Here is a 25919-nt window from a genome sequence, read left to right as displayed (position 1 = left end):
TCTCCCAGACGAGTGAGGACAATGTCCTGGAACTCAGGAGGGAAGAAGAAAGTTTAGATCATTCACACAGAGATAAGTGAGTAGGGGCTGAGCACACTTTTGTGTACTGTAACTTACATCCTCTACAAAATCTATCAGTTTTACCTTGAGGACATCTCCTTCAGACAGCTCAAACGTCCTGGCTTTCAGCTGAATGCCCTTGCCCGGCTGGGTCTGGATGGAGTAGATGCATTCATGGTTGTTATTGTAGTTCACAGGGAAGTTGGGGGACAGCAACGTGCCCTGAGTGCCCGTAACTGAATTCCCACACTCAGCTGGAAAGAGAATCACAACAATCCCAGATTAACCCCCATCAGCCACATGTGGAAAACAACTCACAGCGTTGGAGAACCTTACAAAGATGACCCATTGTTTGCCTATCTGCCCAAATGCCTGTTTATCTGTCCATTTGTCTGCCTGTCTATAGGACTGCATATCAATGTTTTTTAAAGTATCTGCCCACCTGTACGTCTGCTTGATTTCTTTATCTTTCTTGTGCTGTGTGTCTGTGTGTTGTCTGCAGGAATAGAGACTACCCCACCAGGCATCCTGTACCTTCTCAGTGGCATGGGGCAGCCCTTCACACCTGTTCATACAGTATCACAGCAGCTGAGTGATTGAGGAGGATGGTAGGGAGGATGGGGGTGGCCAAGTGAGGAGAGATGATAGGACAGAAACTCAGAGGCGTGAAAACTGAAGAAGTACTGCCAGCATCCTCTGAACTTTACAAGTATCATTTCAGTCATTAGTCACAACAACCAATCCCATAAGGTGGGCATAATTATTATCCCTGTTTTAAAAATAAAGGATCTGGTATTTAGCCATTTAGATCAATTCTTGCCATTCACCAAGAGGAGGGGGCTGGGAGCCCAATTCTCCTGGTCCTGGAATTTAAGGCCACCGAGGCTTTGGAGAAAGTTTTAGCATAAGACTCACTGAAACCCTGTTTCATTCGACAGCTAATGAATTCACACCCTCTTTTCTCCTCCTCCAGAATGAGTCATTCTTTCTCCATTGCGCCTATATCTTTATTTATAGCAGTCACCTCATTTGACTTCACCTATTTGTTAACATTTCTGTCTCCTCCACTGTCGATCCTTTGGGCCTTGGTCCTATTTCTCTATCCCCAACACCCAGTCAGTGCCAGGGTAGGGCAGGCATGAGCAGATGAAAGGGGAGGGAGCTCAGTAGCAGGCATGGCTGCAGAAGTCTGCCGTTCTGTTTCTCGGGTGTCTAACAGTTGTAGAATCTCTCCCTGGGCTTCCCTATGTCAGAGTGTCTACCATACTAAACCCTGAATGCTTGTTACTTGCCTGCATCCCCACCTAGACTGTGAGATAGTTCAGGACTAGGGTCATGCTTGATGAATCTATGAACTTGCAAGGCTTAGCCCAGATTGTCTGTAAAATAAATATTTGCCAAATGAATGAATGAATGAATATGGAGGACACTGACCTCAGAAGTTGTACCATTCTAAAAATAATGAGGTTCCAGAAGGATGTAAATACAAGTCCAGATGGCAGGCACACTATTTGTCTGGACATATGGGGAATTTGGAGCATGTCTTGAATCTCTGAGGTTGATGGTAGCAAATCTGCTTTCTCCAAACAATCCCTCAGTGTCCCTATTCTGGGCACAGTCATTGGCTGGACGGGCTCTGAGGCCAACCAATGGGCCACTGACCAACGCCCACCTAGTTAACCCTAACTGCCCTAAGCCTGAAGTGTACTGGGCGAAGGCAGTGTAGATGGAGCTTGTGATATGAGAATATTCGGAGCTGAGCCTCTCGTGGTCTTGGTTTATACTCTTGTGTGTTCTCTTGTCCCTCAGGGTGCTCCTTAGACCTTTGAAGATTAATGTCTGTGTCCCACAACAGGCCCTTACTTTTTCAGTGGGCCCTGCTCCCTCGGTTCTGTCCAGTGCAGGACAGCTTCAGTTTCCTATTTAACATATGCCATTACTATGAACTGAATGGTCGCAATCCTGTGCCATATCAATATGCTGAAGCCCTAATCTTCAGCGTGATGGTATTTGGAGGTGGGTCCTTTGCAGGTGATTGGGATTAGTCACCATATAAGTTGAAGAACTGAGCAGAGCCCTCTCTTTGCCTTGTGAAAATACAGCAAAAAGGCTGCCATCCACAAGCTAGAAGAAGACCTTCACTAGACACTGAATCTGCTGGCACCCTGATCTTGGGTGGCCTGGGCTCCAGAACCATAAGAAATAAATATTTAGTGTTTAAGCCACCCATGGTATTTTCCTATAGCAGTTTGAACTGACCAAGACAGCCATCATTTGTCTTAGAGCCTGTTTGCAAAGTGTCCAAATATGCGCAATGAATATGCTGAGCTGGGGTGTAAAATAAAGCAATAGCAGCGGATGGGCACCCCATGTACATTTTCTGGGTACCCAGAGATGAGGGCAGGGATTTTGGGAGGGGGTGCTGAAGGCTGTACACATTTAGCCATGTATTACTCAGTCATTTCACATGAGCAGCATGCTGAAGCAGCTCTCCATGGTTTCTGGGATGAAAAACTATCCCCTCTATCTAGAAAGAGGCCTGTGGAGCAGTGAGATGAGCATGGACTTTGGAGTCAGACAGCCAAGTTATACCAACACTCTGAACCTCAGTCTCCTCATCTGGGCAATAGCAGCATCTGCATAAGACTACAGAACATAAATGCATGAGACTTTATGATAAAATAAGTGACCATATGGGGATTGGTCAGCATACAGTAGGCCCTCAACAAACGTTATTCTTCTCTCTTTCCCCATCGATCCCAGGTGAATCTGTGTGGCTTACCTGATTCCATCTGGAGCCTTAACTGCCTGTGCTGAGGGACTGGCAGACAGCCGAGAAGCTTCTTGCAAAGTTTGCATTAGCCGCCCAGTGTTCACGGCTCCCTCCCTATTCCTGATGCTTCTTGCCCTCTGCCTCGTTCCTAAATTTGGCTTCCCTTAAGCATGGGCTTCAGCTGTCTTCGGATACTGTGTCTACCTGTCTCTCTGACCCTCCCCTGCTCACGCTGTCTCTCTCTCTCTCTCTCTCTCTCTCAAAAATAAATAATACATTAAAAATTAAAAAAAAAAAAAGCATGGGCTTTGGCATGTTATGGGACACCCTTCCTGTCCTTGGCTTCTGGCACAATTGCTCTGTGCTCACCTCTGCCCCAGCATGCCCCTCTCCTCTTGCCCATTGCCCAACACCTTTATGAGGAGGGACACAGAGCTGGTAGCTTCAGATAGGGCCAGTCTTTGGCTGATCACCAGAGCCTGACTCCCTGCCAGGGCTTTTGTCTTGGGTACTGGGGAGGGTAACAGGAAGGTAGAGGGACAAGACATTTGCTTCTGGGAGAATTTCCAAAGCAACAGGGGAGGTGAGCAGATGCACTGAAAAGCCAGACACAAGCATAAATGGAAACAAATAAAATGTTCTGGAGAAACAAACAGTCATATGCATAGGCAAGTCCTGCCACTGACTGAGGCATCTGTGACTTCTGTCGTCCCCGTCAGAAGAGGTCTCATTAAGGGCAGGGGTTGTATCTTATCCATTAGTCTGGGGCTTTGGAGGCAGAGGGTTGCTCCTCTCCATCACACCAGGGCTCCCAAGGACAGAGTCATGTCTCCTGCTGCAGACTGGGTCCCCTGGAGTCAGGGCTGTCTCTTCCACATCAAGTTCAAGGGTCCCTGAGGTCAGGGGCCTATCACCCATTCACACCATGAATTAGAGCCCAGGGCTGTTCATCTCCTTCACAGCTGGGAATGTTTCCTGGTAACACTGTGTGGGCTAAGTCATCCAATTTACACCCACAGTGCATGTAGCAACTGGGAGCATCCCCAGGGTGGGCTTTCCCATGACACCTCCAGCCTGAGGCTCTGTTGCAGGGCTGGTGGTAATTAGAGGTGATTATAATTGCTGTGCATTATTAATAACACATGAAACAGAAGACAAATGTAATAATGAAAATATTGTGAGGTGTCATGAACAAACAGTAATTGGAATAATAAGTTAAAAAATGAGTTTATGTAATGAGATCAATGAGGTAAGAGCTTAAGAAGTGTGTGCATCTGTGGTCCTGAATAATCCCATTTGAGATAGATTTCCCCAAGAATTACTTAGCTGAGGACATTTTCCTGGAGAAGGAAAGAGCTGTTGGTGGCCAGAGAGAACCTGAATGTACATGGGGGAATGTGTAGGTCTGAATGTGTGTGCCTCGATGTGTGCCTGGGTCAGGTGGGTGGATGCTGTGGAGAGTGGTTATGGGAGAAAGGATAAACTTGGGATAACTTAATGGTCAAAATGGAATTTTGCATCCATTGGTCTTCACATTTGCTCTCGAGATTGTGAGAGGTTATTGGTTATTGATAGAGGACAAAAAACAGGTAGTGGCAGAATGATGATAATTATACAGCACCCCGTTGGTTTATATAAATTACATCATCTAATACGGAATAATGCCTGTGCACCGGACATTGTTATCTCTGTTTTAGAAATGAGGAAGCTGGGGCTGAAGGTGTTTGGTGGCCTGCCCAAGATCTAAGGGCTGGTAAGTGGCTGAGCAGAGACCCGACCTTGAACCTGTGTGATCGTGCAGCCCCAGCTGGGCCCGTCTCACCAGCTTGCTTACAACTGTCTTCTGCAGAGCCCCAGGCTCCACGGAGCTGTCTCAGCAGGGCTGACCTCACGGCCCCTGTTTCAGTCAGTCACTGCTGCTTGCAGCTATGTGGTATATTGGCGTTTTAGGTGAGATTTCACTGGCCACATGAGTTCTGTGCTAACCGCGAGCATGGTAAGCACTCCCCTAAGCCAGCCGGCATTCCATCCAGCTCTGTGTGGCAAGTGCTGAGTGAGCAGAGCCATCAGCTTTATAAACGAGGGCCAGCCAGCAATTGTCCCTGCTCCCTGGGCTATCACCTTACTTCTCCCCACCCCTGGAGCCCTGAGCTCTGAACAGCCTCCTTCAGAGCCTGGCAAGGAGGCCAGGCCTCCAGCCCGATGTTCCACGGCAGGCCCAATGTGCTAAGGCAGTCCTCAAACCTAGGCCTCTTGGTCTTTTGGCCCACATGTTTTTCACTACCTCCTACCAATTGACTAAGTTTGGCCCACCCCATTAGTGAAGCAAAATGAAAGCACGTGACCACCTACCAACACACCTTGGCAGGGGCGAACTCCACAGGCGCCGTCTGCCCCCCAGGCACGTGATGCGGGCCGTGCCCTCCAGCCGGTACCCGGGGAAGCAGGAGAAGATCAAGGTGTCGCCTACGCCAAACTGTAAGCCCTTCCGGATGCTGTAGGCTGGGACCTCAGGCTCCTCACAGGGCTCCAAGTCATATTCTGGAAAAGCAGCAGGAGAGCTGGGGTCAAAGACAGAGTATGGGAACATACAGATGCAAACACTGAGGGAAAAAGGGCCAGAGATAAAGACAGACAGAGGTACAGAATACATGCACACTGACCCACAAAAGGTGAAGAGAAAAGAGACCCCAAGAAGAACAGAGGCCAGAGAGACATACAGTGAGGTGAGGAACACAGTGCTTTGAGTGGTGGGGACGCCTCACCACTGCAAGCAGAGGTACAGGAAGCAGCGTTTCTGGAAACATGCTTCCTGGGAGTATTTATGAGGTTCCTCATGACTTGACCCTTCCCTCTTCTGTCTCTTCATCTCCATATTAACAGCAAGCCTCAGGGCTGGAAGACTCTCCTGTCCCTCTCTCCCTAGGCACTGACCCAGATAAATTCAATCTGCTTGGTTTTAGAGGGTCAGAATGTATGACCCAGCCGAGGGCAACTTAAACGCGGAGAAAGAATCCAAATGCTTCACTCAAGCTATGTCGGTAACACTGGCACTTGAGGCAGATGGCAAGCATGATGGGGTGGCATTTATCAGCCAGGGATCTGCCCACTACTTCTAGTGATGACACAGTAGTGACAATTTTGAGTGTCCGCAAGGGTATCTCCCTTCTGGGACAGAGTCCCTGGGGCTCTATGTGGTAAAGAGAAGGAGAGTCTCTCAGATGGGATGGTACACAGTGGATGGATATGTCTCACTGGCCAGGTTGGCCCAGGCACATGGCGGGTGGCTTCTGCTGGAGGGACAGCATGGGGTTAAGCTGGCCATGTCCCAGTTCCTGGAGGCCAGATAGCTCTTGCCCATCCTGGAGAAATCCATGTGATAAGAAGGGGGAGCTGGGAAGCAATGGGACAGGAGTGGTGGGGGTACTTGGGACTAGAAGAGTGAAGGGTTTTCTCCCTGAATGCTAAATTAAAGAGCATTCTTTTCAGGATTCCTAAATGCAGAGATAAATATCTATTACTACTAAATTAGCATTGGTGTAGAATTCCCCAAATGAGACTCAAATACTCTAATAAGTTAATTTCAAATCCCCTTCTTGCTCTTTTTTTTTTTAATTGCTGGGACTATGAAATAGTGGGAGTGGAATCAGGAGAAGAATCAGGAGTTACTAGGGTAGGAAGGGACCCCTTAGTCCAACCAGTTGGGTAGGTGATTTTCAGAGTGAATCCTAAACACCTTCAGGGAAGGAGAGTCCTCCCTAGAACATGCCTACAGGGAGGTTTGTCCTTGTGTCTAACCCAACTATCTTCTGTTGCAGCAGTGAGGTCATTCTCCCAGAGACTAGAGAATCAGTGTATCAATGTCCATCTTCTGGGAAGACCAGAGGCTGGCAGCAGAGGGAGAGGCAGAATGTTCGGCCGTCACTTCCCCCAAGGAACCTGACATACTTTACCTGCAAAGGTGATGTTGAATCCTTCATAAGACATGGAGAAATCAGAGATGAAGCGGACCTGGGCAGTGAAGTTGCCATAGAGTCCAGCGCTGATGGGAGCCGGCAACCGTGAGCCGGTGAGCTGCCTCAGTGGCTGGGAGAAGCTGCCGTTCTCAGTGATGAGGAGGTAGTCATGGCCACTCTCCAGATGGAAGGTGTGGAATGTAAAGAACACACCTGCCAAGAGACCGGAAGGGTCTGGGTGACAAACTGAGATGGCTAAAACAGCTCAGATGCAAGGTGGGATCTGCACAAACATTTGTGAATGTCTATCAGTGGGTAGGACCTTGAGCAAGCACTGATTGATACATACGGGTGAACCGGAATGGATGCACCCAAATGAACCAGAACATGCCATTGTCCACAGGTCAGGGAGAGGGACACTGCTTTATGGTTGTCAAATATGAAAGGGAGACTTATGGCTAGGACCATGAGAATGCCTCAAAGCCTTTTACTCATTCACTGATTCACACACTGATTTTCAACAAGTATTTTTATACCTGATGAGTGCTTCCTATGGGCTAGGATCCAGGGTCAGGTAGGTGCAAGGATATATGATATACAAGAAATTAAACAAATAGCTAGGGGAGCCTGGGTGGCTCAGTTGGTTGAGTGTCCAACTTCAGCTCAGGTCATGATCTCATGGTTTGTGAGATTGACCCCTGTATTGGGCTCTGTGCTGACAACTCAGAGCCTGGAGCCTGCTTTGGATTCTGTGTCTCCCTCTTTCTTTCTGCCCCTCCCCTGCTTGTGCTCTGTCTCTCTCTCTCTCTCAAAAATAAACAAACATTAAAAAATTAGTTACAGTACAGAGTGACAATGCTATATTGATCATAGTTCAGAATGTGATAGGGGCAGAATGGAAAGGACTAAACAAAATAATATTCGCTAATATTTCAGCACTAAGTATCTGCGTGTCACCAAGCTGTGTGTTTTAGTCGCCCTGTAGCTGGATCTTATCCGTTGGAAGAGAAGATATGAAAACCCTGTGAATCCCACCAATGACATAGGTATGATTATTTTCGTCTCCATTTGACACCAGGGTTAGCCAGCTGGCAGGTGGCAGAGCTGGGATCCAAAGTGCAGTCTGACTGCAGGGATTGACTGAGAGGGTTGTAGCTTCTCAAGCTAGAGAGAGAGAAGAGGCAGCAACAGCGGCCAGGTGGTGAGAAAGATGGAGTGGCAGGATCTTAACACCCAAAGCAACTCTTGAACTCATCCAGATGGCAGTTGTGTTTGGGTGGGCGTATGTGTACATGCATGCCCGCCCACATGTCAGCATGCCCATGGGAATATATGTCTTGGATGTGCTACAGGCAGGTGCTTGGGTAGACTAGGAGGGCTGGGTATTCAAAGTCCATGGACCAGCAGCATGGGCATCGCCTACGAGCCTATTAGAAATGCAGAATCTCAGCCTCTACCACAGACTTTCTGAATCAGAATCTGCATGCTAACAAGATCTCCAAGAGATTTGTGGGCATATAAAAGTTTGAGGAATACTTCTCTAGATAATTACTGACAAGCTGTTGATAAATGATGGTTGGATCCAAGCTCTTCATGCTAAAACACTTTAGATGTTTTCATATTCTTGCTTCTCTCTCGATAGGAGCTGGTGATCCCAGACTAGTTGGGATTCAATGGGGGATGGGTGGGTAGGGGAAACAGAGCCCCATAGAGGTGGTGAAATCAGGCATGCAGCTTGTAAATGCCCTCTGTCCAGACAACTGAGATGCATCTATTTATCTATTTCCTCAAAGAAACAGATCCTAAGCACGTACTAAGTGCCAGGCCTGGGCTGAGCACTGAAAAATCTCCCAGTTTAGTGGAGGAGACAGACACATCAATAGTGAGAGTCTAGAATGGGGACACAGAAGAAGCGTGGCAATTATGCCTGGAGGGTTGCGAAGACTTCTTTGACATGAGGGGTGTGAGCATTTTAGAGATGCACAGGTATGTGTATCCACGTGTATTCTATACTCTCAACACATAAACACGTGAGCACATGGGAAACTATTCTCAGTCTACAGAGTTTGGGAGAAGGCTCGGTGAAATATACGTCCTTTCCTCTGGGCTAGAGAGCAGGTTGCGTGGAGAGTGGGTCAGACACAGTATAGGGAGTCGGAGTTGATTAAGCACTAAGCTTCACACTCTATTCCTTAGTGTGCACACAGCCCCTCCATAGGAATAAACCTTTGGCTGGCATTCTAAGGATGAGTAAACAGCTGAGACAGAACACCTAGGTCTCCCAGCTGCGCTGATTGCTTGGGGCTCTTTTGGCCATTGTGATAAAATGACGACCTTGTCACAGGGACAGAGAGTCCCATGTTGGGATTGAATCCAGATTTGGAGTGACGCATGTGCACACAAACCAACACTTCACCAGAGTCACCATGCAGGATCCTATGACGGAAGTGGACACCACGGTGAAGCACACATTCAAAGCCATGAAGGAGGCATGGGCCTTGAGGGTTGGCCACAGACCCAGATCAACAGTCCAACCACCAGCTGAAGGGTCTGGGCCAAGGTTGTTCAGTGTGTCCCAAGTTCTAGTTTCCCCCACAATAACATGCGGATGAAAGTATCTCCTCATAGATGACGTTTAATTCTTGGAGCAAGGCATGATTGGGATAGCAGATGCAAAGCCCACAGCACAGTGCCTGGCACATTGTAGGTGTTCTCTTTGCTCAGCTCATCTAAGTCCCAGGCAGCCTTATGGATTTAAAAAAAATGGCAGTTCCAGGGTCTCAATAAGGGCACATTCTTTAAACTCCTGAATTGGCTGTTCCCTTTGGCTGGGAAGCTGAATAATTCTGAATTTCACACAGGTTAGAGTTTCCCCATCTGTTCCTCTGTCTGCTGAAGATCAATCAGAGTCAGTAACCTAATGGATCTGTTAACCTGAGACATTCTTATAGGCACTGCCCTCTGGAGAACGGTCTTGGTTCAGTTTAATTCAATTCATATAAATATTTCTTGAGTTCCTGATGTGCCAGGCATAGAGCCAGAACCTGGGGGAGCTGCAGGAAGCAAGGCAGACACGTCTCTCAAAGAGCTGAGAGTCTGCAGGTGGAGACTGATAATGGTAGAGTGGGGTAAAGTATGGGAGCTGGGAGGGACAGGATCACGTGGGAGCCCACGGAGGGGAACCCAACTCATACTCAGGGCTGGAGAAAGGGGGTCAGGAGGGCTCATTCGAGGAAGTGAGTTCAGAAGATTTAGAGCTGGCCACACAAGAGGGGCAGTGGAGATGGTACAGGGGGAGAAAGTGTTCCAGAGAGAAGAAAATCATTGCAATGAATAAAGCTCTCGAGGACAACGAAAGCCTGGGAAGTTCTAGGAACTGAAAGAGTTTTGACGTAGCTAGAGTGTAGTGTTTTACAGGGCTCGGAAGGAGGCTGAGAAAGATGAGAAAGAGCTATAGGATCATGCCAGCTATTTTACAATTTAGAGCTCCATGCTAAGGATTTGGTGAAGGCATTAGATGGTTATAAGGAAGAAGTGACCTTGTTGTACATCAGTGACCTCTTGTTCACTCTCTGCCTGGAACACCTTTCATCCTGGCTAATTCTTGCTCATCCTTGAAGACTGGCCTACGTCTCAACCTCAGGACACCTAACTAACCAAGCCCTAGGCTGGCATCTGGACGTTTCCAACCCCTATCTGCTCTTGGCCATGGTACATTAGACTGTCTGTCTCTACCGCTAGACTATAAACTTCGTGTAGGCAGGCAAAGCCCGAGTGGCTTGTTCTGGGTTTTCCTAGCACCCAGTGTAAGTCCAAGTATAAAATAAGCATCTATTAAATATCTGTTTAGTTGCATTGACTTCTAGACAAAGACACACACAGAAAGGCAAAGAGAAGCATATACCCCTATAAATTATAGATGCCAGAAACAGAGAAAATCATGACTAGCGGGGGTTGTTACTCTAGGGATCATGAGGGGCTGCCTTTCTTTCCCTCTTGATGCTCCTGCAGTGGCCAGTGCTGGCCCCGGTCTGGTGGAACGGGCTCTGCAGGATGAACAAGGACTCTGTCCCAATCCCTTCTCTCCTCAGGAACAATACTGGGGGGAGAAGGGGCCCACTGGGCCTCGCCCTGCCTGCCTGGAGGGTCCAGTCTTTCCAAGAAGCCCCACATCACCTCACCCCAGGTAGGTCAGTCCTATTAAAATGTGAAAGAAAGCACTTAAGTACACGTGGTGGGACTTAAAGTGACTTTTCTTTCAAATTGTCTTTCTTTATACAAATGGTATAGTTTACATGTAATACAGAGTTATTGTTCAAACCTAGAAAAGAATGAGGAGATAAAAATAAGAGAGTGGTAGCATTAACACCTTGGGGTGGACCTTTTCAGACTGCTTTCTACACATATATCCCTGTTTATTTTTTATAAACTGAATACATTCTTTTGGTAAACATCTCTTCTGACTTAACAACATATTGCAACTACCTCTGCAGGTCTTTAAATATTCTTTCACATTATGCCTTTTAGAGGCTGCACAGTATTGCATTATCAACAGGTACCCTATGTTTATTTAATATTTCCTTATTGATGACCATTTGAGTAACTAACTAACCTTCCAACTAAGAAAGTGTTTTAGAAGGCGTCCTTGTAGCTGAACCTTGATGTACCGTTGTATGTATATATTTTTTTCAGATAAATTCCAAGAAGAGGAATTGTTGGGTCCAAAGGCATGTATATTTTGAAGCCTTTTGACTCATATCATGGAACCATTATCCAGAAAGTGTCAACCATTTCACACAATGTCAGCGTTGAAGAAGAGTAGTTGTATCTCCCATACTGTTATGATTTTCTCTGCTGACTTGAAAAAAGAAATGGTGTTTCATTACTAGTTCAACTTTTCTTTCTTTAATTATGAGTGGGGTCAATGTCCTTTTGTTTGTCTTTCTTCTATTATGAAGCGTTTATAGCTGTGCTCATTTTACAGGTCTGGGGACCAGGTATATTTTCCTTAAAGATTTTTAGGAGCTCTTGATGCATCAGGTTCATAATCTCTAGCTGATTATACATGTTGAAATTAACTTTGTCCACTTACTATCTGAATGTTTTGTGGATTGTTTGTTTTTACATAAATCCATTCAAAGTTTTATTCATCAAATATTAGAGTTGCTGCCTTTATGGGTTCTGCTTTTAGTGTTACTCTTTATGGTACATGCCCACCTGAGGTTAGATTTTCATGTTCCTCTAGTACTGGAATTCATGTGGTTAAATGTATGAGGTCTGTTTGCTTCCTTCTTATTTTTTTTCCCAAGTGTTTAAGCCTACTGTTTTAAAACCATTTATTAAACAATCCACCCTCTCTTCAATAGATTAGATGTGACTGGATGGATTAGAAATGACACTTTAATTATATACCACAAACTGTCTCTTTCTCACACACACTCAGGACTGTGTGTGTGTGCATGCACACAGACTGTCTCTCCTCTCTCTCTCTCTCTCTCTCTCTCTCTCTCACACACACACACACACACACACACACACACAGAAATCTACTTCGGGACCTTTATACTCCCCCACTGATTTATGTGTCCACGCCAACACTCATACCACATCATTAAAATTATTTTAGCCAATAACAACATTTTAACATCTGGAAGAGTTACTCTTTCTTTTAAAAATGTTTTCTTGGCTTTTCTACATGTTAATTCTTTTAGACAGAGGTTCTTATCCAAGGGCATGCATCAGAATTACTAGTGAGGTGTTCTAAAATCAAAGATTCCAGTTTTCCATCTCCAGTGTAGAGAATCAAAATCTCCAGGGTGCAGTCTAAGCATTAATATATTTGCTGAAGTGCAGAGGGGTTAAGAATCATGACTGTGGATGAACTTCAGAATAAGCTTCTGAGGGTAGAAGCCATATCTGCCTGGTCACTGCTTATTCCCAGCCCCAGTGTCTGCCATGTGGGTGGCATTCAATCAATATTTGTTGAATCAAAGACTATGTTATTTACTATTTATTTCTAGCCAGTAGTCCTAATTTGAACATGGGTTTCCAAAGATCATTCATGGTAGGAGAGTTGAGGTAACACTCCGGATTGGTGAGGAATATGAAAACATGGTGTCTGAGGAACAGTTGAGCTATGTAAGAAGAGAATCACTGGGTAATGTTTTTGAAGCATGGACATGAGGAGAGGGAGCAGAACATTCTATGTTCCTCCAGGATACAAAACAAGGGAGACATTTTTAGGAACACCTAAAAAGCTATTAGGATGGGTCAGGCCCATCAAAAAAATGACAGCAGGGGGGTGCCTGAGTGGCTCAGTCGGTTAAGCATCTGACTTCGGCTCAGGTCATGATGTAGTGGTTCGTGGGTTTGAGCCCTGTGTTGGGCTGTGTGCTGACAGGTAGCTCAGAGCCCGGAGCTTGTCTTCGGATTCTGTGTCTCCCTCTCTCTCTGACCCTCCTCTGCTCACGCTGTCTCTCTCTCTCTCTCTCTCTCAAAAATAAAGCATTAAAAAAAATGACAGCAGGTGCCCATCTGATAAATGGATTGGCCACCTTCCCACACTGGGAGTGTTTATAAAGGCAGATGATGTGGTGTCATCTTGTAGGGGCAATCAGGGAAGATTCCTGCATTAAGTAGGATGATCTCTATGATCTCTTCAAGCATGGGGATTTTATATTCTTAAAAATATTTATTAAATGAATTCTGTGATTCAAAGAGATGCGAAGCTTATGGGAGTTTCCTTGTTGATGAGAAAAATTCAGACTAAGCCCTGCTTTCACTACATAGGGAGATCCCCATGGAGGTCACCCCGACCTGGGGAACACGGGGCCCTGACCACGTCACATCCCAATACTTGCTATACGCCTAACCACTCACCCTTGCCATGTGATGTCTCGATAATCCAGGTGCAGTTCAAGTTGTTGGGGTAGAAGTCGGGAAACCCTGGTGATAAGATGGTCCCACTAGAGCCTTGAATGAAGCCACCACAGAGTGCTATGGGAGTGAAGAAGGTAGTCAAAGACTGGAGTGGACTGGGGGGCATCCCCACCCCAACCAATCCTCCTGGGAACCTGGGAGCCATCTCCTCGTCACCCCCAGCCCTCCCTGTGGAGTGGGAGAGTCAGTGCCCCTTCCAGCTCCTTTTTTTCCATGGCAGGAAAGGAATCCACTACCTTAGCATCCCCATACAGTGTGTCTCACCTTCACAGCTGGGCAGGGCCCGGCTCCACTGGAAGTTAGGCTCACACTCCAGGGGCTCCCCGTCACTTAATGTGTAGCCTGAGTCACAGCTGAAGGTCACCAGAGCGCCCACGTAGAAGTCATTCCCATGGCGCTGCCCATTTACGGGAATCCCTGGATCCAGACAGTGGTCCGACTGTAGTGTTATAGCTGGAAAAGAGAGCCCACCGTCATCAGAGACCCCAGCTGGCTCACAGAGGGAAGGAGGAGAGAGCCCTGATTTACAGAAAGCTTAAGTTGTCATTTACCCATGCATCAAGGGTGGCTGTCAATATCTGCTGAGAGGGTATTTAAAGACCTATCTGTCAGAGAAAACAAGTTGGTTCTAGTATTTGTTCATTCACTCATTCATTCATTTAATTAACATAAGTTGAGTGTCTACTATAGTTTAGACACCACACTAAGTCTCAGGGATACAAACATGAGTAAGAAAATGAGACTTTTCATGGCGCCTCTCAACCATGACTTTCTTTGTTGGTCTACAAAGAATGGAAGGGACATCCATCTTCTTCAGCTGAGGCACCAGAGATGGATGCAGAAGGTGATGAGGGAGGGTGAGGGTGAGATGCTGTTGCCTTTTAACCTCACAAGCCTCAAACATTCTGTCCCCAGAGAGCCTGGCACAGTGGCACCCAATCACCTGTATGTAGAGGAAGCCTTGTGGTGTGCAGATCATCAGCTTTCACTGTTTCCAAAGGCTCCCCTCTAAGCTCCCATGGGCTCTGACAGATGCTGAGAGCAAGGGGGTGCACCCATCCCCTGCCAGGAGCACAGCCTAACTGAGACAGCCATGGGGATGGGGCTAAGTTGGAGGCCCACTGTTAGAACAGTCCTGGGCCCTTTCACCCGCTGGAGCCCGCCTTGTCATTTGCCTCCCCCCAAGACTCACTCTCATAGCGGAGCTGGAAGCCGATGTCTGAGTGACTCTTGTCAGTGGAGAAGAGGAGATAGAGGTAGTTGCTGGTGCTGATGAGGAACTGGGGAACCTGGGTCCCATGGTAAACCCCGATCAAGGGCGCTGAGTACGTCCGTCCATCTCGAACTTCCAGAGTATCATAGTTGACCTCCGTTTTAAATCTGCCGAAGATGAAAATGTAGACTTCTTGAGAAACCTGATGTTTATTAATATGCAAATGACAAAAGGCCCTGCTTGACCCAGGGCTTCAGGACAACCAGATTATGGCTGGCTGGGACATTTAAATACAATTTGCATACATTCAATAGTAATATACAGAAGGGCCTTCTCTACTGCATTTAGCCCCTCCCTGTCCTCCCAGGGCTGGGCAGCTCTTAGTCCTCCCTGTGGCCTGGGCCATGATTTATCTAACGACCTAGAGGTACAATGACCTAGCCTCATGGGGGTCAGAAGGTTCTAGACCAGAATTCAGTAAGTCATAGCCCAGGGCCAAATCTGTCCTCTAGCCTGTTTTTGTACCACATAAGATCTAAGAATGGTTTTTAACACTTATACAGGGGTATGTTTTTAAAAAGCAAAAAACATGCAACGAAAGTGGCCTACAAAACCTAAAATATTTACAATCAGGCTCTCACAGAAAAGTCTCAGCACTGCTGTTCTAGGCCAGGGATGCTCTGTATGGAAGAAGTTTGTCTTCATGCCTTGGTGGCTATTTTCTCCACCCAAGGGGAGGCTCTGGGGTGGGAGAGGGAAGTGGGGGCATCTGGGCAGGATTTGGGTCAGAGGTCAGGAAGGCCACCTTCCCATATTGCAAATTTCAGAGTTCTGCTTCTCAGATGCTGACCCCTGCTTCAGCATCCAGTGGGGTCTGTCTGCCCACTCTCCCTCCTTGGGGGTGAGGGGGACAGAGAGGCTCTGACATCCCAGGTGATACTCCTGCCTTCTGCTCACCCTTTGGTCCTAAACAGCACAAACCCCACTGTTGAGGTGGGGACAAGGCCAAGGGCAAAGCCAGTGTGGTCTGTCCCCACCCCCCGGGGCAATTTGCTCCAGCATTCTATGACTGCTGACATTTCAGCGTCGGTGTTAGTCCTTGTCCCTCAACCCCAGACGCCCACCAACACCACTCCTTAGATGGCCCCTTGCCGCTGCCTCCAAGCTTGTGGGTCCAGGCACCTGTCGAAGGTGATTTTGATGGGGTAGCCTGGCTGGGCTTCAATCACCCAGGCACAGCTCAGGGCATCCTTGTAGAAGCCAGGCCAGCCTGGAGACAGGATGGTGCCACTGGGCGAAGTCAGATGACCACCGCAGGGAGCTGGGGGACAGAAGGGAGAGAAGGAGGTTTCTTGAAGGGACAAATGAACAAACAGATAAAAACTCTCTCTATAAAATGTATCTGCCAACAAATATTGTTTTTGTTTTTATGAAGAATTACATAAACTCTATAAACTGTGAGTTCTGTCTATTGGGATCTTTGTAGATACAGCCCACTTACATCATTTGGACTTTTATTAAAGGCCGGAGGGGAGAAGTAAAAATAATCCTTTAAACAAAGTCCTCTGCCTTTCTGAAGGGGCTGAAGCACAGCTAATATTTGGGTCACACTGGTTTTTCACTTTGTTCCTCGCTCAGTCATCAGGCTGTGGCAAAGGCAGAGAGACCGGGCCATCTCCTCATGCCTGGCGCCCGGGGCGGGGCAGACCTGATAGTCAGCTCGGAGCACCAGCACAACCTGCCCCACCATAAGCTCTGTGAAGGCAGGGGCCTCATTACTGGTCTTGGGGATTCCCAGCATGTAGCCTAGAGCTGGGCACAAGTTCGCAGTGATTACTGCTTTCCTGAATAAATGAATGGATGGATGGAAGGGCGAATGAATGCGGTTCGTGGCAGGTGGCTCCATAAGACATTGTGTGGCCCAGACACGCCTCTGACCCTGCCGCGCCTGTTGGCACAGTCCCTTGGTCTCTCTCTGCCCACTCTCAGCTGCCTGTCCCCACCTGCCTCTTCCTGCATCCAGACACTTGGCCCTTGGGGTGCTCCTTAGAGCTACTCCAGTCCTCCTCCTCCGAGCACGTGGTCAGATTTCAACCCCCACCCCTTTTCAAGCCATGCAGGGCCATGTGACCACTTGGCCCAATACAGTGAGGACAGAAGCAGCACACGTCATACCCACGGGGAAACTTTAGGGGCTGGTGCATGGTGTGCAGTTTCCTGCCTCGGTGACTGTGAAAGCAAGTGTCAAGATGAAAGTCCCGCCAGGCTGGGCCTTTAAGTGACTCTGAGGAGCAGAGCCGCTGATGACCAGTGTCATACATGCAGCTCAGGTAGTCAGTGTGAGATACAAACTCCCGTTTTTAAGGCACTGAGATCTATTTGGCGGCTGTATGTCAATGCAGTCTAACCTAGCCCACCCAGACTAAGACACATCCCTCCCCAGGAGGACCATTACCACCCAGGCTGTGCCACTGTCACCGCCACTGCCACTCGTGGGCTCACACGGACAGTCATGCTCACTCCCATAAAGCACAAACCTTGTGAGGGGGGCGCTATTACCCTCCCCATTTTACAGCTATGAAAGGCTTGCGGACATTAAGCCACAAGCCCTGTGTTAGCAAGTGCTAGAGCCTGGACTCAAGACCTCGGGAGACAGCATGAATCCAGAGATCCTAAACTGAGCAGCCTCCCAGTTTTAAAAGAACCTCGGCTTCCTCTGGACTCCCTTGCTATGTAGCTTTTAGATGTCAAAAATGCCCTGAACAGGAGCAGGAAGGAAATAAAAAGCTCTCCAGCACTTGTATCTCTGCGACATTATATATGTTTCTCTAGGTAATCAGTCTCATAAAATATAGTCAAATACACACCTTTCCTCTCTCAATTCTATAAACTTCTTGGAAATATCTAAAAGTAATTGTCAAGCGTTCCTAACAGAATGTCACATTAGGAAGTTTAATTAACATGATAATAACAATAATAATAGTACTAGTAGAAGTAGAAACCCACGCCAATGATTTATGATGCTACTTTGTGTGTATTGTCTCATTTAAAGGCACACGGCATTTCTGCAGTGATATGCCCATTTTACAGAGGAGAAAACTAAGGCTAAGTAGGCTAAGAGATGAGATTAAGAATGAATGAAGTCAGAGCTGGGATTTCACTTCAAGACCTCTGTCCCTAAATTCCCCTGTGGCACACAATGGTAGACAGCCACATCTGGCAGGAATGAGCTCACAGAGACTGAGCGTTTACTCTGTGTCAGGGTTTACCGTGGATTATTCTTGTGACAACTACAACACTAAAGACAGATTACTACTGTCATCCTCATTTTATAGGTGGGGATTATCACCCCATTTTCAGTTGAGGCTTGGAGAAACTTAAGTAGTAACATAGCATTTATACCAACTATAGAGAAAGTAAATTACACATGGGTACTGTCACTTCTTGGGCAATCCTAGTTTTCTGAATCCATCCCTACATCTCCCTGAACCTCTAATGTGTTCCCCTCTTTCTCTGATGGACACATGAGACTTTGGAGGTGGAGGGGCGGGCCTACTGTTCCGTCCCTGGGGTTCCCACGCAGGTACTGAGCCTCAGCAGAAGCTTAGTCTCTTAACTTCAATTCAGCACAGGCCCTGCCTCTTGGGTTGTGGACTGCTATGTCCTCACTTAACTTTCCAGAAAGCTTTAGATCACACAGTCCCTTTCTGTCTGGGCTACCCTCCATTTGATGCACAAATCTCAACAAAAACCTATCTGAAATCTCCAGACTCAGAAACCCAAATCCTGCCTTTGCTAGTCATCACTCTGTTTTCACTCAGTTTTTCTCTGCTGTGTTGTTTCAGTGTCTTGGCTGGTTTACCTCCTCTCTTTTTCATGTGCTGCTCAGATGACCTCTCTATGTATTCAGTCCTTCACACCCTCTGGTTCATTTTCACATGCCAGGGTGACAGGTGCCAGGCAGGGAGGAGGAGAAGGAGGGCTCCTAAAGGCAATGTCTCTTTAACATTTGAAAAGATGCTCAGTCTCACTCTAACAAAATAGATACTAAAACTATAATGATAAATGATTTCTCATCCATTAGATAGGCAAAATCCAAATTCAGTGACATGTGATGCTAGAGGAAACTGGGTATTCTAGTACCTTGCTGGGGGAAATGCAAACTGGCACAACCCCTGGGCAGTGAAATTTGGGAATGTCTAGCAAAATTCCTACGTGTTCACTCTCTGACCCAGCAATTCTTCTAGAACTCTATCCCAAAGATAGAGAACTATGACAAGACGCTCATACATACCAGGGCTATACAAGGCAGCACTATTTGTAATAGCGAAGGCGTGGAAAGAGCACAAATGTTCAGCAACGGGGAGCAGAGTGAATGAATGGGGGTGATCAACAGGATGGACAATGCAGCTGTGAGCAAGAATGAGGAGCAGTCTATATAATGTCAGGGTGTGGTCCCCAGAATATACTAGCAGGTGAATAAAAAGCAAGGAAAAGAGGTAAAAAGTAATCGTATGATTCCCTTTAGCTAAGAGAGGGGCTGGACATGCACACATTCACTCATATTAACAATCAATGAAGGAGTAAGCCAAAACCTCATGATTATCTATGGAAAGGAGGAGGAAATGAGGTAGAGAGGAAAGGGGTAAAAGCTAGGCTTTCTCAATATACTGTCTTTTAGAGGTTTAACTTTGGAACCGTGTAACTGTTTTTTCACCACTAAAAAGAAAGACTTAAATTGGATCAGCAGTTTCTCAAAACTCAAGAAGAGTAAACTGAATGAATACAGTACTGTGTCACGTGGTAGCGCCATCACACATGAAGAAACAAGCGAAAGAGATTTTAGAGCACAGTCCATCCCTAGTAGGATCTGGGAACGAGAGGGATCACAAGTAAAACAACTTAAACCCTCTTCAGTGATCACACTGTTGTTGGTCATGGTGTTAGTTCAGAGATGTCTTAGGGAAGGAGACATGATGCTGGTGTTGTAGGGAGTGGGGATTTCAGCAGGAATGAAAGCAGGTCCAGATATGACATCAAGAAAGTGAAAAAGAAAGTGTTCTTACATCTGAAATGAAATGAACCCATTATGCATTTTATGTTTAAAAAATGAATCTTTAGCTCTATTCATTGAAAACCCTTAGAGACAAGGGCCTACTCAATAGTAATAATTATGCCTGGTACCCAGATTCTAAGTATCATTTTCTACTAAAAAGGGACCAGGGCTCCTTGGAGAATGGCTGATTCTAGGTCAGGGGCAGAAAATGTTCAAGATGAGGTTGGGCCACTCAAAAGGCTCCCACTGGCCGATGGGGCAATTTGAGCAACGGTTAGAATAATAGCTGCCGTGGATTTAAATACATAAAATATGTTTAAATCCATTGGACCATAATGATATTTAAAAACGTTCAACTTTAGAAGATGCCAGGGAATCAACTCATTGATATAAGAACTGCTAAATAAAGGAAAATAATTAAGTTTTTCTCCTGCCTTTCTTTTATGAACTGTACCTCAGGGTAACCAAATAGTTGATGAGGGTGAGTTTGCTTTAAGTATTCCAGCTTATAAAAGATGAAATGATAGCATGTAGGCATTCTGCAATCCCCAGGCAAGGGCCGTCGATGGCTCCTAACATCTTCAAATGAGAGACAACCAGACATTTGTGCCTCTGATGGGGGCACAGAGCCCTGCCCGTAATATTCCAGTCAAAAAATGGAACCTAAATTTGACTAGGTTTGTAGATCCTACTGCCAATTAAAAAAATATAAGAGAGAGAGGGCCATGTTAAAGAACCTTCCAGGGACAGAATTGCCAAAATTCAGAGTGCAGGAGACACCTCAGGATAAATGGCCTGGGTTTTTCAACAAAAAAAATTGCAAGGGGTGGGGGTAAGACATCTACAGATTAGAGGGTAAAACACATATGCTGACTGTAATGTATGAACCTAAGGAGGATTCGGATTTTTAAAAAATATTTTAAAAATAAAATGTTAGAGGGGAACCTGGGTGGCTCAGTTTGTTAAGCATCAGACTTCAGCTCAGGTCACAATCTCATAGTTCGTGGGTTCAAGCCCTGCTTCGAGCTCTGGGCTGACAGCTCAGAGCCTGGAGCTGCTTCGGATTCTGTGTCTCCCTCTCTCTCTGCATCTCCTCAGCGCATGCGCACGCTCTCTCTCTCTCAAAAACATTAAGCATAAAAAAATCTTTAAAAAAGTGTTAAAAAGTCATGGAAATTTGATTGTATTGTTTTTATTTTTTAAATAATAGTATTGCAGTTCTGTTATGAAGAGTTCTTTATAAAATTTTTTTTAGTGTTTATTTTTGAGAGAGAGAGAGAGAGTAGAGGAGGGGCAGAGAGAGAGGGAGACACAGAATCTGAAGCAGGTTCCAGGCTCTGAGCTAGCTTTCAGCACAGAGCCTGATGTGGGGCTCGAACACATAAACCATGAGATCATGACCTGAGCTGAAGTCAGATGTTTAACCGACTGAGCTACCCAGGCACCCCATAAGGAGTTCTTTTTAACTGTTAGAGACACACACTAAAATTGCGTGGATGAACTGTTTTGCCTGAAACAATATTGCTTCACAATAATCCCAGGATGGGGCAGTCAGGGGAGGGGGTGGACGGGAGGTGTAGGGGTTTGAATGCAACAAAATAGGCTATTAGTTTGGAACTGGGTGATCAATGAGTGAAGCTGGGTGATCAATACATGGATATATTACTCTGTTTGAAATGTTCCATTCAAAATGTGGGATGAAAAATTTAGGAAACATTCATGCTCATACTCTACACACAAGGAAAGAAAAGAGGGGGTAGGGTCCTGCCTGGAACAGGGACCAGAGCTCAAGAGTAAGACAAAGAGGGACTCTGAGCCTAACTCTGTGCCTCGCACACAGTAGGCACTCAATAAATGTTTTGTTGAAGGAATGAAATGCTGGTTGACAGGTAGAGAGACAGAGAGACTGGGTGTTATGACTGAACTGTGTCCTCCCAAATCTACAGGTTGAAGCCTTAGCCCCAGTATAACTATTTGGAACCAGGGACCTTAAAGGGGTTGTCATTCAGGCTAAATAAGATCCCTAGGGTGGGGCCCTGATCCAAGAGGACTGGTGTCCTCATTAGAGGAGGAGGAGACACCAGGGATGTGCACACAGAGGAAAGGCCCTGTGAGGACACAGTGAGAGGGTGGCCACCTGTAACCAAGGAAGAAGAGGCTTCAGAGGAACGAAACCTGCCGGCACCTTGATCTTGGACTTCTGGCTTCCAGAACTGAGAGAAAACAAATTTCTGTCGTGTAAGCTGCCCAGTCTGTGGTGTTTTGTTACAATCACATGAGACGACTAATACCCAGGGCTTTGGGGGGGGTGCTGCTGTCCCCCCTGAGGGACGGCCCACCTCTCCTGACCTTTGATGTTAAAGTTGTGCCAGGCAAGGGGCAGTCGGGAACAGTGACAGAACACAAGAGGATGAAGAACTAGTTCTCGGTGAGGTGGTATTTCTTTTCCTCTATGTTTCACCTTCACAGCAGCCCGTAAGACGGGTACTGGCATCAGCCTCACTTCAGGGATGAAGAAACAGGTACAGAGAGGCTAGGTAACTGGTCCAGAAACACACAGCCAGGAAGTGGCAGAGCTAAGGTTTAAACCCCGGTGGTCTGGTTCCAGAAACTTTAAGTGGTTGCTAACCACGTGGGAACGCCCACCCTGACACTGCCCTCAGAGGGGTTTTAGGTGACTAGGCGTCCAGTGTGAATGACCGGAAGTAGTGAAGGCCTTTTCCTGTGGTCTGCTACCTCCACCGTTTTGTGGCGGAATAAAAGGAGAATGAACTTTGGGGTCAGACAGACCTCATTTGGTGATGAAAAGTGGTGGTTCCGGAACCAAGAGTCCTTGGGTTGGAATCTGAACTCTCTCATTCATTTGGCTGTGTGATCTTGGGCAAGTTACTTGACTAGTCTGTGCCTCAGTTTTTCTCATCTGTGAAATGAGGACACTCACAGGAGTCACCTCCTAGGGTTGTCATGAGGATTCAATGGGACAATGAATGCAAAGCGCATGGCCTAGTATTTAACACGCAGTGGATGCTCAGGTGTTACCGGCTGGGGAACCTCAGGCCAGACAACTCCCCTCGCTGGTTCACAGCTTTCTCCTGCTTAGGGCCCGGCCACATCGTTCTCACAAGAGTGACCAGAAGATTAAGTGAGATGGAGTTAGAGACCCAGTAACCCCCTTTACTTCCTCCTCGGAGCCCTAAACGGGCAACTGCTTCCGCTTTGATTCCTCTTGTGGGAATGGGGAGGACTGGCCTTCAGTCTTTTTTACAGGACTTTTTAATTTTCTGATTATAAAAGTCACCCATCTGGGAGACACACAGAGGGAAAAAAATGTGGACATGTTTACACCAACAGTCAAACCCCTTTCCTCTCGGAGCGGGCCTGGGGAATGCGAAGTTTCACTTTGAACTTTATCTCATGTATTATTTAAATTTTTTACAACCACGAAGTATTACTGTGAAAAGGAGGATCCATCCTCCCTGCAGATAATTTATCTCCTTTTTCCCCTGTGTATTTCTTATAAGCAGCATTTTTTAAGCCCAGTTTGAGATTCTTTGTCTTTTAATAAGGAGTTTAATTACCTTTACTGTCATAACTGATGTGTTTGTCTTACTGCTGTCATTTTGTTTTATGCTGTCAATTTCTGATGCTTCTATGTGGTGTCCTGCCTTTTGCAACAGGCAGTATGTTTCCTTTGGTTTTATTTTTCTACAGGGATAGGAATAGAAAATTTGCTTTTCATCCTATTTGTGGCTACTTTGAAATCTTTCATAAACAGGTTTGCAATTATATTCTCTGTAGTGAAATAAGTCAAGAAAAGTACAGGAACAGTAGAGCCAGCGAGTCTGGGTTTGAACTCTGGCTCCACTACTTACAAGCTGGGAGGACCCTGGCCCAGCACTTACCCTCTCTGGGCCCCAGTGGGGACAACAATGTCACCTACTTCCTGCCTGAGGCAAGGCTGAGATGAGGTGACTCCTGTCAAATACTTATCCCTGGGGAGTACAGTTACTTGGAGCTTCTGGAAAAAAGATGAGGAGGAGGTGTGTGCGGGGGACAGGTAGCCAGGCACACCTGTGTAGCCGTCTTCACTGCCTGGAAGGCTTTTTGAGTACATTTCAGGCTTTAAACATATGGGTCCCCTATGTCCTCTGTTCTCTAGATAAGGGGTCATCACACTGCAGCCTGGGGGCCAAATCTGGCCCATCCACTTAAGCACTGTCTAAGGCTGTGTCCATATAATGAAGCCAGAGTTGAGTAGAGGCCCATGCGGCTGAGGAAGACACCTCCAAGCTGGCCCTTTAAGAAAAAGTTTGCCAACTTGCACTTCAGAGCAACCAGAGGATCATCCTTCTTTCTAAATTTAGGAGAGGATGCCATTTTCTCCCTAGTCCCATTACAGCCTCTCAAAAGCGAAGTGGCTCTTAGCATATATTAAAAGATTTTTTAAAAGACCATTAGCTTCTGCATTTAATTGTCCACAAGGTGGGGATACTTAATCAAAAACAAAACTAGAAAAAATGGAAAAGACAAAAGCTGCTGATTACAAAGCAGGGTTCTCTGGAGGCTGGGACGCTGAGGGAAAGGGCCACGGAGGGGCAGGCTCCCGGGGGCTCCTCCACCCCGTCTGCTCCACTGGTTTAAGTCTGGGATTGGCCCCTGAGGTGGGCCTGCTATGCCGCTCCCTAGGTCCCCCAAAACCAGCTTGGCAGCAAATGGCCACCACCCTGAGGAAACTGAGCAGGCTCTCCCCTGGGCCAAGTTCAGGGTCTCTCCCATGGGCTGCCCCCTATTTCTGGCCGCTTACTGACCACTCACCCTGGCGTACCTCGACCTCCCAAGGGAATAGATGGGATAGTTTTAATTTTAAAATTAGGACTTTGCCTATGAAACAGTGAGTCCGATTCTCCCATGCATTCATATGTGATCTGGAGTGTTCCATTGCTCTGGTGGAGCTACGTCTAGAAGCACCCTATTCAGGAGGGCGGGCAGTGCAGGGAAGTGGATTCGCAGTTACCAAGTACCGATATTTTGAGGAGGGCCAGCTCCACTGGGACCAAGTTGCCATAGGCTTTGGGGCCCCTGGGAGCCTAGGCTTCAGCCCTGGAAGAGAATCTAGGTGGGGAGACAGGACCAAAGTTCACGGAACTGGTAAAGAAAAATGAAATGGTGTTGAGACCAACTGCCCAATAGAGTGGCCCAAGGCAAACAAAAGGAATTAGGAAAAGGGAAAGAGACAGCAGGGAAGAGCAAGAGACAGCAGGGAAGATGTTTTGGACGAGATGGGCCACGATGAAGATAACCAAAGAAGTCAGAGGAGAGAATGAGGGGCAACCTCATGGAGATTACAAACCAGCGACAACACAGCTAAGTGTTGGGTACTTACTTTATGCCAGGAAGTGCCTTTTTTATATGTATCTTATTATTATCCCCTCCCCTTTGTTTTCAGCTGGAAGAAGCAGAGGCTAAGAGGGAAATGGTGATTTGCCAGGACTCCAGCCTAGACCCCAAGGACTCCAAAGCCTACCATAAACACAGACCCTCTGCCACTCGCACTGAGCTGTCAGTGGTCTCCCCTCTCTTCTCCCCTCCCCCACTCATCACCTCAGGGACAGTGCTTTCTCTAAGACCCCGCTTTTGTTCTCCTGTTCTTCTCTCTGCTGGCCAGGGTGCTCAGATTTGGGTCTGGGGACTGGGTACATAAAGAGGTCAGTTAGGTCTCCAACTCTGTTCATTACGTGAAATGACAGGAAGCAGTTTTCTGGCCCCTGCCTCCATGGCCCCTGTCGCTGCCTCCAAGGGGCCTGTGTAAACTGACCTTTCATCCATCATTATTGGGGGCCTGTTCTGTGCCTGGCACTGTGCTTGGTATGCAGACCTGACATGATTCCTGCCCTCAAGAAGCTTAATCTGTGTTTTAAGTGC

The 25919-nt window shown here is 46.8% G+C and overlaps 1 protein-coding gene across 1 annotated transcript in view; it reads right to left on the bottom strand.

Annotated features, from left to right (window-relative positions):
• The window catches only part of CSMD2 (CUB and Sushi multiple domains 2), a 590124-nt gene that overhangs the window by 195638 nt on the left and 368567 nt on the right, over positions 1-25919 (bottom strand). The window contains exons 18-24 of the mRNA XM_029945853.1: positions 16124-16262; positions 14921-15108; positions 13993-14181; positions 13669-13785; positions 6787-7002; positions 5186-5374; positions 145-314 (exon numbers count right to left, since the gene is read on the bottom strand). Of these exons, the coding sequence (XP_029801713.1) occupies positions 145-314; positions 5186-5374; positions 6787-7002; positions 13669-13785; positions 13993-14181; positions 14921-15108; positions 16124-16262 (1208 nt within the window). The remainder of the gene's footprint in view (positions 1-144; positions 315-5185; positions 5375-6786; positions 7003-13668; positions 13786-13992; positions 14182-14920; positions 15109-16123; positions 16263-25919) is intronic.

This window comes from Suricata suricatta, chromosome 8, assembly GCF_006229205.1.
Source record: "Suricata suricatta isolate VVHF042 chromosome 8, meerkat_22Aug2017_6uvM2_HiC, whole genome shotgun sequence".
Classification (NCBI taxonomy): domain Eukaryota; kingdom Metazoa; phylum Chordata; class Mammalia; order Carnivora; family Herpestidae; genus Suricata; species Suricata suricatta.
This window is presented reverse-complemented; position numbering and strand designations above follow the sequence as displayed.